This window comes from Zalophus californianus, chromosome 7 (genome assembly GCF_009762305.2).
Source record: "Zalophus californianus isolate mZalCal1 chromosome 7, mZalCal1.pri.v2, whole genome shotgun sequence".
Classification (NCBI taxonomy): Eukaryota; Metazoa; Chordata; class Mammalia; order Carnivora; family Otariidae; genus Zalophus; species Zalophus californianus.
In genome coordinates, this window is record NC_045601.1 from 98,677,776 (window position 1) to 98,693,153 (window position 15,378).

The 15,378-nt window shown below is 44.8% G+C and overlaps 1 protein-coding gene across 3 annotated transcripts; it reads right to left on the reverse strand.

Annotated features, from left to right (window-relative positions):
* Positions 1–131: 131 nt before the first annotated feature.
* TMEM14A (transmembrane protein 14A) lies at positions 132–11,774 on the reverse strand. Of its 3 annotated transcripts, XM_027602445.1 has the most exons (6): positions 11,651–11,714; positions 9,467–9,521; positions 7,757–7,848; positions 3,402–3,503; positions 2,433–2,520; positions 132–708 (listed from the first exon to the last, which is right to left on the reverse strand). In XM_027602445.1, exons 2-6 carry the CDS (start codon positions 9,478–9,480, stop codon positions 669–671), a joined length of 336 nt encoding a protein of 111 aa, XP_027458246.1. In that variant the 5' UTR covers positions 9,481–9,521; positions 11,651–11,714; the 3' UTR covers positions 132–668. The 3 variants fall into 3 exon arrangements, with proteins under 3 accessions (XP_027458246.1, XP_027458245.1, XP_027458244.1); XM_027602444.1 differs by lacking the exon at positions 9,467–9,521 and having other exon boundaries at positions 7,757–7,845; positions 11,651–11,774; XM_027602443.1 differs by lacking the exon at positions 9,467–9,521 and having other exon boundaries at positions 11,651–11,767.
* Between the last annotated feature and the right edge of the window lie 3,604 nt (positions 11,775–15,378).

Here is a 15,378-nt window from a genome sequence, read left to right on the forward strand (position 1 = left end):
TCCATTGTTGCAGCAAGGGAAAATATCTGCTCCTGAGGAAGAATTCCCAATCTCTTTCATTAATAATTGAACACTTAAATGTTGAAAATGATTTGAGTAGAGAGAGAGGACATTAAAATGAGAGAAACAGGTTTAAAACAGAATGCATTTTATTTGAATACTGAATACATTCTGTTAGTACACAGAGAGTGCTAAGAATAGAGTTTTTTTAAAGGGAAAAATAACACTGGCAGCAATAAAATTAAAATGGAAGAACTGTAATTTCTAATATCACACAAATGACAAGCAGCTACATCAGCATTTTGTAAAGTTCACTTCTGGCATTCCATTACCTGGGAACTTATAGTTTAATTTAAACATCAGACATGAGTATTTGGAATTGTCAAAAAAAAAAACTTCACATATATAAAAGTAGACACAGTAAATGAAAGCGTGTATAATGATTTATTAAATATCTTTAATAAAATCATTATCTGACAAGTAGAAAACCGCTGAGTTTTTGGTTTAAAAAAAAATCCCTCAAACTCCTGTTCATTTTGGAGCATTTCTGTTGCTTCTAACGTAAAAGAAGACACTTAACATTCCACGTTGAAGCTTATCTTTTAAATACAAAGTGTATGCTCTGCCCGTAGAATCACATGAATTTAGTCTTCAGTTCCTTTGGATTCTCAGAGCAGCAATAAGACAAGTCTCAGAATCATCATGAGGCTGGATTAAAATAAAAGAAAGGCAAAGAGTGGGTCACGCTTACGTGGCATAAAACAGAGGTTAGTATATATTCCCCTGACCTGTACTGTTACTAAATTTTGGCTTCCAAGATGCTCTCTTCTCCTCGGAACAGGGATGATCTCCATAATTATCTCTGTATTGGAACTTCCCAGACATGGCTGAATTAGCCACTTAAAAATGCTGATTGACTGAATGAGCAAAATCAAAACTCACGATTCTGAAAATCTGGGGCGAACCTTTGTAAGAGAAAGGTTTGGAAAGGAACACAAACCTTTCATAAGCTAGTAAAGGCAAGTGGCTTGAAAAAAGAAGCAAGGAGCAATTTTAGGGTGTTATTATTACAATCTCAGCTACTTTCCACTGACTGGGGTCTTGTTCTTCTTGACCCATAAACCCTACTTCTGATTCCTTCTATTACCAAGGATCATTTTTAGAACACAGCCATAACTGGAAAACACTCCTTTGTAATCACTTTCCTCGCTGACACCACCCCCTGCCCACCAAGTCATAAACATGATACACAGCCACACGAGAAAATTCTAAAGAAAAGTAGGAAGGAGAAACTTACTCATTGTATTATCACCCAGTGATAAACACTATTACAGTTTGAAGCCTATCTTTCCTATCTTGTTTTTTTATACACAAACTTTTGAGATCATACTATATTTGATTATTTATTCTGCTTTTATGTCCCACAGCATCATTAAGATGTTCTAATGCCACTAAATAGTTTTTGAAAATGTGTCATTAATTGCTGCTCAATATTTCATTAAGCAGACAAAACACTTATTGAAACATTTCCTTATTGGTGAGTTTTTAGGTTGTTTCTAATTCTTTAGTTCGTCATGTGTCCCATTGGAATTAAAGTTGCAATAAACATCAGTCTTTGTATACATTTCATTATTTCTTTATTCCGAGAAGTAAAAATGTGTAACAAAAGAAGTAAACATGTTTAAGGCTTTCAACATACAAAGGCTGCCTCCAGGACGAATTAAAAATGTTACCTATAAATCTGTATGTGGTTAATATGCTTAATCTCATGGATAGAATTACTGGGATCAAATTAAGAGAAATCGGAGGCTCCCTATTTATTTTTTTAATATTAACTGTCCCTTAAAAATTCAAAATTTTAAGTGTAGCAGGCTATCACTTTGTCGAACACTCTGAGACTGCGTATCAGATTTCAATGAATGTATTTACTGTTTCAGATGAGTCAATCTTGAGGAAAAATGAGGCTGAAATCAGTTTTTTATTCTATTTTTTTAAAGATTTTATTTATTTATTTATTTATTTGACAGAGAGAGAGAGAGAGAGACAGCGAGAGAGGGAACACAAGCAGGAGGAGTGGGAGAGGGAGAGCAGAGAGCCTGATGTGGGGCTCGATCCCAGGACCCTGGGATCACGACCTGAGCCAAAGGCAGACGCTTAATGACCAAGCCACCCAGGAGCCCCTGAATTCAGTTATTTATTCTAAAAAACGTGAGTACATGTGGTCAGATCCTAGAGCATCACATATACTCCACAAAAATGTTCATGGGTACATCAAGACCAAAGACTGATTGCAGGCATGATATTTTAAGGGTTTACAGTTATGCTTACTGTAACAAAAATTACTTTGACCTTTTCAAGTTAAAACTGACTCTTGCCAAAAAGTCAACACTAAATGATGGTAGAAGAAAGTACAGAAAAATAGTTTTTCTTACCTTAAACCTGCAACCAGCCCAGCCGGCATGATTTTCTTCGATCTCTTATACCTCACACCCATTATGGTGGCCAGGAAGAAAGCTGTAACTAAAAACCAAACCAATGCATGAACCAGAGTTTCAAACACATTATCAATGCCTGCTTGTGCAAGAAAAAAAAAAAAAAAAGACATTGTTTCAGCTTTTTAATATAACGACGATTATGTGTAAGTATTAAGTTGCCTTCTTGAAAAGATAAAGTGCTCTCTTAAAAGACTGTATAAACTAGCCTATTGAAAAGGTTTCTGAGTAAACAAGCACGTTAAAAATCCATTCCTGAAATATCTTCAAAAGTCTTTGTCTAACTTAAATTTCTGGTGGTAGAACCTCCTGGAAGGCTAGGACTGTGTCTCATTCAACTTTCCTCAGGAACACTAGGCAGTATGTCTGGATCCACAGGAGACACCTAAGAAATGCTCATTTCGGTGAAAGTAAAGAAAATAATCAGAATCTTTTATTGTAAGTAAGACCTGATGAATAAGGAAATACTAGGAAAAAGGCTGACTGTTTTTAATGTGCAGCACTGCATTTTGGGAAATGGATGTCTGGAGGCTAAATAATAACAGTCTGGGCAATAATATTAAACTCAGAAGCGTCACACCAGCCTTTTAGGAGCTGAATCAATATGGAGAGAGAGAGAGACCGTTTTATGTAAGAGATGAGGGTGCTGACGTCACAATTTCAGAATAGCTTTCAAGGAAAAATCACTTGCTGATATAAAGAACAAAATGACAATAAGTATATGTGAACTACTTAACTGCTTGTTTGCGACTGGGTCTAGAAAGGAACAAGAATTGTGCTCAGTCTCGACACATGCATACCCACTTGCCACGTGGTTGCACGTTTTCCAGTATGCCTAGTGTAGGGTATCAAAACAGCCACTCCCAAGGTTCGACCCTTCTTCATAACTGGAAAAAATGTCTTACTTACACAGTGACAGTTTGACATCTCGCTTGTCATTGGAGACACGGTAGGCTCCATAGCCAGCCAAAAATCCAATAAAAAGACCAGCGATCAAAGATGGAACACCGCCTGGGGAAAAAAAAAAATGTGCTCAGAAAGAGGATCCCCAAATGAAAGGAATTCCTTCCATTCCTTCAAGTATGATACATGCACCTTCCAATGTACATCTACCTGGGCATTGTAACTAGATAAAGCCAAATCACATATCAGCCTCTTCATGGACAGTTTCTAAGGTATGACTGATCTCTGCTGAACCCGAAATGACAGGCAGAGGAACCCCGAATCCACAACAATGCCAGGGTTAGATATGGCCTGAATGAATAAGAAAGCCTGTCTGGTGGTAGCGGTTTGGGCCTTGATTGCATGACCTTGGACAATCAGCTGACTTCTTTACACCTCTCTCTCTCTCTTTTTCCTCTTCTCCTTGCCTCCATCTTTTTGCTCTGAGGTTGTGATAATAAAAATAGGATGCACTGGTATTTAAGCTCATAGAGGTAGAAAGAGAAGTCCTGTGCAAAGCAAGTGATGGCTCTGTCCTGAATAATTAACAAAGCTTCCAGCCTCCAGATGACAGAACTCAGGGATGAATGGTGACTGTACTGAGAAATGGGAAGAGCCAGGGCACTGACGCAGCCAGCCAGCCAGCCAGCCAGCCAGTGCACTCCCGCCCCCCAGCCCATTCATTCACTGCCCCAGGGCACGGTGACGAACACCAAGCACTTCCTGCACGCCGGCAGTGGGCTGCATGCCAGGGACACGGTGCAAAAGACACACACACACAGTCGGTGGTACGTGGAGCTCACTCTATTTAGAATCTATCAGATTAGAATCCCTTGGGTAGGGTCAAGGCATCTGTTTTAAATATCTATAGGAAATTCAGATTGTAGCCAGGGTTAAAAACCATTGCAGCAACACGTGCATACGCACAGACAGACAGACAGACAGACACACAGCAGCATCCTGAATGAGAAGGCACACGCACTGGGTTCTAGTCCTCATTCTTCCATCTGTTGCCTGGAGCACTTTGGCGAGGGCACTTAGTCTCTCTGAGTTTTGTCGTTTGCAAAACAGAGTTAGTAATACCATCCATGTCAAATATATAAAGGCTTAGAATGTTACAATTGGAGATAATGTTAAATTCTTCATTGTTCCTCCCTCCCCGCAAATCTATTCTGCAAACACGGCAACATGGTCTTTTTAAAAGCATACATCTAGACAGGTCACTCCTCTAATTAAAAACCTTCAGTGCTTCCTACTACACTTACGGAAAAACCCAAGTCTGCTCGATTATTGGAGCCTTGGCCTTCTTTCAGTTCCCTGAATACGTCAAACTCTTTATTATTCATGGCTTCTAGACATGCTGTTCCCTACTTGGACTGATCTTCCCTGCACCGTTCACCTGGCCAACTGCAGCAGCTCACCTCCAGATCTCTCTGTAAGGGTCAGCTCCTCAGGGATGTCTTCTCTGACCCACCATTCTGAAACAGGGCCCCCATCAGAGCCTCCCCCAATTCACCGTCATGTATTTGTACACCTGTCCACATATTTATGGTCAGCCCCCTGACTTGCTTTTGAGCACCGTCTCTTTTTGCTCACTGCTGTTTTCCAGGACCTGCCAGAGTGCTGGGTACTTGGCAGCACTCAATAAACATTGACAAAATGCATGCCCAGGCACTCCCTGTTATGGATCATGTTTAAGCAGAAGACAGCTTATTAAGAAAATAGTTAAGGGGATTTAAGCATTTTCTGGAATGCATGACTTAATTAAGGTGTCTTCTCACTTAGAGATCTCTGACTCTTTTCTGTACACCCTGACGATTTCTGCACTGCTAGGATCCTCCCCACCTTAACTATATGGAGGGAGGGGCAGCATCTGCACCTGAGTCTTGGCGAGCTCAGACAGCAAACAGTGGGGACGGGCAGGCACACCAGCAGCCCACGTGAATGAGAGGTGGGAAGGCTCCCTGGGCGAGCCCATCCTGCGTGAGGAAGGAGTTGGGACCGTGGGCTCTACCTCATAAGAAAGCTATGGCTGGTGGAAGGGAGCCAGATCCTGCAAAAAAAGCTCAGTTTATGGTGGGGCTACCAAAAAAAAAAAAAAAGAAGAAGAAGAAGAAGAAGCTCCCAGCTCTGCCGACCCCCCCTTCCTCCAAGTGCCAACGTGGCTGGGGCAGTCTCAAGGAGTTTTCAAAGGAGTTGAAAGGTGCACATGGGGGCCTCCCTTCCTCAGGGCACGACACCTGCCTGACAAGCTCTCCTGCTCCCCTCCTCTCCCGAGGGGCTGCTATGCCCTGACCTTGAACTGGAGTAGGAAGGTACAAAGTCAGGTTCAGCCCCAGTGCAGGAGGAGGCCAAGTGAGCTTTCTGCCCATCTTTGGCTTTGGGCACTGGCTACCTGGCTCAGAAAAAGCCTCAGAATCATAGTGTCTTCTTGGTTATGCACTTTTCTGGGGACCTATGTGGGAGAGGGGTGACCTCAGAACTTGGTGCTCAGCACCCTGCCGCCGTGCTATCGCTCTCCCCTTTCTCTGCTCCTGGCAAGAGAAGAAATCTATCAGCCCCTCACTCTGACCCAACCCAAGCCCGGCACCTGGTCTAATGTAGGATTCTGATATACTTGTCCTCTTACCAAACACCATTCTGATGTCACATCTTTAACCTACCCAGCACTGTTCTCAGTAACTCTCCCGTGGAAGGGTCTCCTGGCCGAACTATACGGGATTCATGTCTAGGGAAGCTTTAAGTAAAAACAGAAAGAGCTGATTCACTTTTACAACAGCTCTAAGATGCTGGGACCACAAATAGCTTAAAACATTATACAGAATACAAAACTAGAAAAAAGTATTTTGCCCCACTGGCCCACACACTCTCCCACTGGCAGGGAGTAGCAGTAGAAACAAGAATATTAAACCCTTCTTCTGGCCAGGCACTATGTGAAATGTGTTACATGCATTATTCTTATTTAATCCTAACTGATTAATATACAAATGAGGACGTGAAGCCCAGAAGTTAAAACAACTCACATGAGTGTCCGAGCTAGTAAGGAGTAGTGTCATGAGCAGAATTTAGCAAAGTCTGATTCTGTGGCCTGTGCTCTTAACCTACATTATACAAGAGGGGGCTTCTTTTGGAACACACGCCCCCGGGGGCTTCCAGGATCACTTAGTTGGGGGCTCCTGTCGGAGGCCAAGGAACCATATTGTGCAACTGAGCCACATGCACCTGAAATCAGAAACCTTACAGAGAATGTGATTGAATTTGTTCCTGAAGAGATCTGGCTTAGAACTGTAAAGTAATCCTTGTCTCTCCTCCCCTCCCCCACCCCCAGCCGCCCCAACACACACACACACACACACACACACACACACACACACACACACACACACACACACGCATGCACGCGCTTCCTTCTTCCCACCCCTCTAACACGCAGGCAAAAAGGTCCAGAGGTGCTTTTTCTGTTCTGTCACAGAAGTTATTTAGACACATCTTTGACAATGAAAAAGTGTTTCAACAACAACCCTATCAGAATTTTAAACTGAGCCCTCTTCAAAGAAGATTATAAAACATCAGTAGTGGTTTATAGGTCTTTGGTGCCATCATATTTTTCCACTGAATACATATCGAGGATGCTACACACATTGAGAGAGAACGTAAGAGCAACAAACAAAAGTCTAAGTAAATTAGAGGTTCCCAGGAATCTTAGAAAATACTCTATTTTAACCTGCCACCCCTCAGTCCCTACAGAGACCTGTGCTTCTGGCCTTGGACTTCTTAGCAACTGTTAAATAATAACTCTAATAACTATGTAGACCTGGCTTTTTCACTCAAGGTGAAGCCCACCAATGTCACAAATAGAACCTCTCATTTTTTTCCACGAAAACTTATCAACTGGGTTTTTTTTTTCTTTCCTCTTTTGGATACAGATGAAGAGACAACCTCAGTTAGGATATCTAAGTATTTAACAAATTTTCCTTTGCAAAACACAGTACCAACATAATTCAGGTTTTGACACTAAGAGTATGTAAACAAACAAAAATCCTCACTTGATAATAAGCGAGTAGCCCTGAGGAGGTTAAGTCAATTAATTATGCAATTGATAATGACCCGTGAAGAGAGACCCAGACAGCTGGGTTGGAATGCTCTGTCGCACCCAGCGCCCCCTGCCCTCTTCGACTCCCTTCCACGCATGACATGCTGGTCCTCAGCCACCTCTAGGACATCTTCAGCTTCTTGTCTTATTTACAAACCCTCAGATAATCTTAGCACAACCACCGATCCCCCACCAAGTCCCTTGGATGAAAAATACGGTTAAGGCTTACCTCTCCGCTTATATCCCAAGATGCTTCCAAATGTCACAAGGGCCGCATAACCGAAACCAATCAGGTCCATTGGCAAGGTTGCAATTCTACTGCTGGGGGAAGGGACAAGTTTTACAAAATTAAAAAAACTGGGGGGAGCATAGGTAATATAAAAATGATATGCATTCCACAGAATTACAGAGATTAATTTCTCTAGTCTACTAAAAAAAAGGAAAGCTCAGCCAGAGATATCCATGCTTAATCAATGGTAAATCACTGAAGAATATAATGAAGCCCCTTGCACAAAACTATGTGAGTGATGAGAGTATCCTACAGTGCCTCATAGCAGCAGTTGAGACATATATCTAGGGCTGAGAATTTTCATTATAATCCTACCCAGGAATCTAGAAGACGTAGGAGAAAGTGTGCTGGCTACAAGCTGGAGACATGGGTACAGGTCACTAGCTGGCTGTTGGGCTTTGGACCACGCCCCATCCCTGACGTCGATGCCCCCCAAAATGAGAATAGATGAGATGAACCCTAAAGTTCCTTGCAGCTTTTTAATTCTTTTAATTTCTGATTCACAGTGGCGCTTTTATATCTTACCTTTTTTACTGTATTTCCCCCATGGGGAAAATATCTTTGTATATACAAGGAATAGCATATGAGGTTTGTTTGTTTGTTTTATAGATTGCATTTATTTATTTGAGAGAGAGAGCACAAGCAGGGAGAGGGGCAGAGGCAGAGGGAGAAGCAGACTCCCCACTGAGCAGGGAGCCCGACGTGGGACTCGATCCCAGGACTCTGGGATCATGACCTGAGCCAAAGGCAGACGCTGAACCAACTGAGCCACCCAGGTGCACTCATATGAGGTTTCTTTGTAGTTTTTCTGTTCTTGCTGCTCATCTTTTAGGTTAACCTAGTCTTTGATCCTCTGCACAAACTGGTAACAAACTGTCCCAGAAGAACAGAAAAGGAGTGTTGAACTGATCTCAGAGAGGAAGCCAAAAGTTACTATGAGGAAGGGTGTGGCGGGAAGGGAACCCGAGGCCCAGGAGATGACAGCACTGCTTGGGAGGCACTAGTAAAAAATCCTCAACCTCCAAGGGAAGAAGAATTAAAAGAGGAGAACTCGTCTGTGTCCACGGAGCAGTGCTGCAGGACAGAACCCACAGGAAGGACCTGTGCTCAAAAACCACTGCGGACTGCCAGATGGATAAACACACAATAATAACGGGGATGACGATGTCTGCGAGCAATTACCATGTGCTAGGCACCCTTCTAAAGCCTTACATTGGCTCGTTTAATTATTACCCCAACCTTTTGAGTTAAGGCCTATCGTTATTACCCCACTTTCCAGATGAGACGACTGAGGCACAGAAAGGGCCAGCAATACCCCCGAGGCCATGCAACAGGACCAAGGTTTCAGACTGAGAGAAGTCTCATTCCTAACCACTAGCAATCATGCCTCTGCTAACTGAGTCAGCGGTCTGAAAAAAAATGACTATGCAGATAAAGCTAATGCCCTTCAGATTTGTAAAGTTCTGGATCAGTCCCTTCTGTTGGTCTCACAGCTTCAAGTTGCAACCACACTGCACCGCCTTCCATCTGGTGACTTTCCATCTTCAGCCCTGTCAGCTTCTCATGGTCCGTCCTACCTACTGCCTTTCCCTAAGAGTTAATCGAATTCCACAATGTATGCTTGGCTCCAAACCTGATACCACTACTTACTAGCTATGTGACATTGCGCATGTTCCTTAATCTCTCTGCAACCCCGTCTCTCCATCTGTAAAATACGGATAACAAAATTACCTCGCAGAGTTGTGATGATTAAATGAGGTAATACTGAAAAGTGCTTACAACAGCGCCTGCACATACTGAGCACTCGACAAATACTAGCTGCTTTAATAATGACTGTTCTCCTCTTTCACCCTTATACCCATTTTTAAGCTTGACATGTGTGAGGCTATAACTATACCAGCTCACTGAGAAAACAATGGAGATGGGGTGACTTTATGACTCAGGCATTTGATGGTCAAATCATAATGTTACAGCTTATGCTCAGCTCCACTTAACAACTATTTATTGAACGTCTTTGTGCAAGGCAGTAGGAAGCCACGGAAAGCCCTTGGACTTGGCTCTGGCCTTCCAGCACAGCACAGCAGAGGCAGATGTGTGGTGAGCCCTACGAGGAGATGCATGGGCCCCATATTAAGAAGAGGTGCCTCAGGGGACTTGGGAGCCTAAGGAAGGATTCCTACAGCAAACGGGGTCCCGGCTGGGATCCTGGGGAGAGGCGGAGTAAGCCGAGTGAAGAGGGTGGCAAGGAAGGATGTGCTCTAGGCAGCAGAGAGAACGTGTGTAAAAGTCTAGTGGCATGAGAAAGCAGGGCATGTTTTCAAAAATGAACAGGAGTGCAGGGGGGCTGGGAAGACAGGGGGCTGGGGAAAAAGACAGGGCCAGGACGCTTGTGAGTGCTGTAGAGGGAGGCTGGGTTCTGTCTCAAGGGCAGAAGGGATGAACAAAGGAAGTCTCACAACCAGATTTAATTCTAGCAAGGGCTTCCTTGCAGTGGTAGTGGGACATGGGACGAAGTGAAGGAGGAGGCTGAGCTCAGCAAGAGATGGTGGTGGCCTGGACTGGAGCAATGGCAAGGAGGGTGGGTCAGCTCTCAGAGAGGTTTGTGAAGTAGAATCAATAGCCTGGATGTGGGGAGTGCGGGGGAGGGATGAGTCAGAGATGACTCACCTGTAGGTCTCTGGCTTGGACCACTAGGAAGGAGAGGTGGGAAGAAGGGAGGCCTTGATGCTACTCCCCGAGACAGCTCCCAGTCTTCTGACCCTCTTCTCAGGGCTGCACTTCCTTCTACCTGGTATAGAGTTACTTAGGTTGGGCTCCCCTCCCTATCTCCCCTCCCAGCCAAGCTCCTCCAGGGCTAAGCTCCAGTTCAGTTCATCTTTGTCCTCCCCACAACACCAAGCTCACAACCACGCCCAAGGCAGAGTGTGTAGAAAATACTTGCTGAATGAACCAAAGGAACAACTTCTGCCCAAGGAAGACATTTTGTAACTGACCAACCCCTCAGTCTAGCTCTATTGCCAGGAAACAGCCTGTTCCCTTAATCTCCTTACTGAACTGAGTATTCTAAGGAGGCAAAATACATCTATTCCCAATCCTTGCAAGAAGTTTCTGAACTCACAGAGAAAATGCAGACAAAAAGCAATCACCCCTCTTGCTCCATTTCCATGGCAGGACCATATGACTAGAACCACAAAGGAAAGCGATGGAAGTGGGAGCCGATGCGCGCCTTGCATCACATGCTCTCATTGCAAACGCTACCTTCAGTACTTGGAGAGGCCAGAAAACATCCTGGGTGCAATGCAGCAAAATGATTTACTGCACCGTGTACGAAACCAGGTGACAGGGCCCTGCCTTGCCCCTAGCCCTCCAAAACTTGGGGAACCCACTAAGATTTTCGGTAAGCTACTATATAAAAAGCTACCTACCTTTACACCCCTTGGAGCTCGAAAGACCATTTTCGAGTGAAGTCTGGGTGGTACTAGGAAGGTTAAAACTGCCAAGCGTTTATGCCATGGTCCGAGAACCCCATTCCTTTCCCGCCTCTCCCTAGCTCCAGGAAGGTAGGAAGAACAGGTGGGAGATTCAGGGCCGCGGAAGGAGGACATTCGGGGAATTCCCAGGAGGTGGAAAGAAGCGACGCTTGGGAGAAGCAGCCCCCATCCCTTGCAAAATCCTCCCCAGGTCCTCAGCATCTTTGCCCGTATCTGTGCCTTCACAAGAAAATTCAGAAGGGGAAGTTTTCGACTGCGAGGTGTACAGTTCACCTGCAGTCCCGAGCCCTCCCCGCGGCTCAAAGGAGGCAAATCGGGAGCCAGCCTCGGGCCAACTTCGTACCTGGGGTCGGGAAGCGGTCCCCGCGGCCAGCGCCTCCCGATTCTGCGCGCTTCCTCCCGGCACTGGGCAAGGCCTGCCGGTTCCGGGCGGCGCCTTCCCCACGGCGCGCATGCGCCACTGCCCGCCCTCCCTCGGCTGGGCGTGTCCCGCACGGGCTCCAGACGGGAGGCCAGTCCGCTCGACGGCCTCTGGCTCCTTCTCCCGGGCTTTCGGCTCCGGCTCCGCACCCGGACTGGGGTCTGCTGCCTCCTGCCGGACGGGGCGGGACTGAGAAGCATCCGCCGAGAGTGGATCTGGGTGTAGCCGGGATCCCAGAAGGCGGAGTTTTAACCGTGAGTTTCATTCATCACTCAAGGGACATTTGTGCGACCTCAACAGCAACCCAGGCCTTTTAGATTCTCGCCAGCAGATTACCCCCATTTTCAGTGGGGGAAGCTAAGGTTCAGACAGGTGAAGTGATTTACTCGTCCACGGTCTCAGCTCCTAAGTGGGGTACAAAGGTTAGAGCCCAAGTTTGTCTGGTTTCAAAGTCGGAGCTCCCCTCATTATATCACACTGGCTAGCAGGTCCTGGAGATGTGGAGGGGAGATCAGGATCCCGGTTTTATAGTTCACGCCCAGGATTTGCTGGGCTTAAGTATGTGAGGGGAAAGGTATAGACCGACAGACTTGAAAACGCACTTTAAGTCATGTCTAGTCCCGGGATAATCCGATCCCAGGAATGAACCTTAAGTGGATTTGGAATTGTGCCTCCTGGCAACAACTCATCTCAGGCCAGTTTTGCCTTCTAACCCGCATACTGTTAACGCGCCAACCCGACCCTCTTCCTTCTAGGACAGTCCTTCAGAGATTTGAAGAAGGCGGTCACGTAGGAGTTATCAAGCAGCTCTAGGAGTGTTGCTGGGCTGTGAATAATAGCAGTTTCTTAATATTAAAGAAAAAAACCCTAAGAATATACGGTAAATCTTGTGAAGATTTGTTTGCTGAACCTATTCCTTGTGCATGAAAGTGCTTCAGGGAAGTAACGTGACTATCTCACTTATGAGAAGTCTAAGTTGGTCCCAGGGAGTTGATAGGATTGCTGAAGGTTCCCAGGAGAGCTGATGGCAGGCACTGGAATGTGGAGTGGGGGAAGTTTGGCTCCAAGTCCCAGCTCTCCTTTCTTTTCTTTTTTTTCTAAACTGAAATTCAGTTTAATTAACATATAGTGTATTAGTAGCTTCAGAGGTAGAATTTAGTGATTCATCAGTTGCATATAACACCTAGTGCTCATTCCATCAACTGCCCTCCTTAATGCCCAACACCCTGTTACCCCATCCCCCCACCAACCTCCCCTCCAGCAACCCTCAGTTTGTTTCCTAGAGTTGAGTTCTCTTATGGCTTGCCTCCTTCTCTGTTTTCATCTTATTTTATTTTTCCTCCCCTTCCCCTATGTTCATCTGTTTTGTTTCTTAAATTCTACATGGCAGTGAAATCATACGATATTTGTCTTTCTCTGACTGATTTCGCTTAGCATAATGCCATCTGGTTTCAACCACATGGTTGCAAATGGCAAGATTTTGTTCTTTTTGATGACTGAGTAATATTCCATTGTGTGTGTGTATACACACAATTGTATATACAATATATACGATATTGTATATAATGTATATAACATATACTACACACACACACACACACACACACACACATATATATGTCTCACATCTTCTTTATCCATTCATCTGTCAATGCACACCTGGGCTCTGTCCATATTTTGGCTATTGTGGACGTTGCTGCTATAAACATTGGGGTGCATGTGCCCCTTTGAGTCAGTATGTTTGTACCCTTATACAGTCATAGCCAGCTCTCCTTTCCATCCCCTTCTATGCCCATCTTTACCCTATCCTCCCCCCACCGTCTCTCTCCAGACTCCCAGGACTTTCCCTCTCCGGAATAAAACTAAAAACCCTCTTGGAATGCCTCCGTATCTTTACCGGGTATGACCTCCAGTAAATAACTTGCCCGTGACCTCAGACTTCAGTGCCTGGATTTATAAGGTGCTGCTCAGACTAGGTGCTCTGAGAGATCCCTTCCACCCCATCATTGAGGTATTAGAAGCTGGAAACAGTCCCATGATATTCCTACTTGAGGCATTTTCACCTAAACCTAATAGAACAACTCTCTATGATGGGAAATTCCATATTCTTGGACATGTGGGTTCACGAAGGTTCTTAGGCAAAAGGGCCACTGTCCTCTCAACTCATATGTCAGCTAACGATAAAGTTAGAGCACAAGGCGAGGGTGCCACAAAGCATATTCATCTCTACCTATTTGTCACGCTGTCTATTCATGATCCACAGCAGAGACAGATGGCCCTCTGATGTGCCATCAATCCCCTTTGGCAGTCTGGAAAAACACACAATAAAAAACATAGGATTGCCAAGGAAGCCAATTTTACTGAAATACAGTTATCAAATTATTAAAAATTTAAATCTGTGGTCTAATAGATGTGCTTCTTTATTACATTACAAGATCTCAGAGTGGGAATAATAATGACCATAATTCCCAAGTAGTGCTGCACCTAAACAATATTTTGAGGTATCTGGAACATGCAAGCATCTGTGACTCCTAGTGATGACAGTCACAGGTACTAATACTGCGGTGGTTTGTTGCCTATGAAAGAAATGCTAGACTATAGTTAGAGGTTCGTGAAGATAGAAATTTCTTTTCTCCATCCATGTTCTCAGATCTCCTGATTTCCATCCTCAGGCCCCTTTGGATTTGAAGAACTCCCAATGTATAGTAACACAGGCTTTCATAAGCTGTGTATGGGTGGAACTGGAGAAGAGGAGAGCACAGTTGAGAGGCTGATGCCTCCAGTCTTCTACACTCATTGCCCAAACCAGGACCTTTCATACTCCTCCAGGAAGGGTTTCCCAGAACATGATACTTTCAGTGTTAAATCGGGATGATTGGTTACCTTACTGGGTTCCCAGTAATCCAAAGGCTAGCTCTCCAGAGGCGGGAAGGCAGGCACATGGAGCCAGAGACTCCTCACCTTGCTTCCACTGATGGTGTGGAACTTCTCTAGAATATTTCTCACAGGTTTCTCTTCTTTAAAGGTGATGAAAACAGAACCTTGTCTTTTGTTGGACTCTGGATCCAATGAAAACTGATGGCCTTGGGGTGCTTGGATGGCCCAGTTGGTTAAGCATCCGACTCTTGGTTTCGGCTCTTGTAGGTCCTGAGATGGAATCCCGCATTGGGCCCTGTGCTCTGTGGGGAGTCTGCTTGAGGATTCTCTCCCTTTGTCTGCCCCTCCTCTCTAAAATAAATAAATATATTTTTTAAAATCCCTAAAAAAAAAAAAAAACACGCAAAACTCATTGGCCTTGATTTGGAAACACAGGCAAAGCTCAGGGCTGGTACCTCCTCTGACTCAGGATGGAAAGGGAACTCACAGGAGAGAAGACACCCAAATGCCAGAGGAGGAGAAAGAAGCCCTGCTGAGGAGAACTCCAGCCAGCCAAGGAAGGAAGGAAGGAAGGAAGGAAAAAAGCAGCCACAGGTGGTTGGTGGGGAGCATAAACCACATTTTGGGGAGATACTCATTTCCTGAAACTTGCCAAAGTACTCCCTTTCCTCTTCCCTGTAGCTTTGGGGTTCAGACTCCCCACATTTTCTTCATAAGATCCTTCTTCACAACCATGGCACTTTTGGAGTTCATGCGATGGCCATCCATTCATT

Bases quoted from the DNA above. Each gene is read 5' to 3' on its own strand.
- TMEM14A (XM_027602445.1), bottom strand. The intron at 3,504-7,756 runs GTAAGCCTTAAC...TTTTTTCCCCAG, and splicing joins CTTGGGATATAAGCGGAGAG to GCGGTGTTCCATCTTTGATC. The intron at 2,521-3,401 runs GTAAGTAAGACA...TTTGGTTTTTAG, and splicing joins AGATGTCAAACTGTCACTGT to TTACAGCTTTCTTCCTGGCC.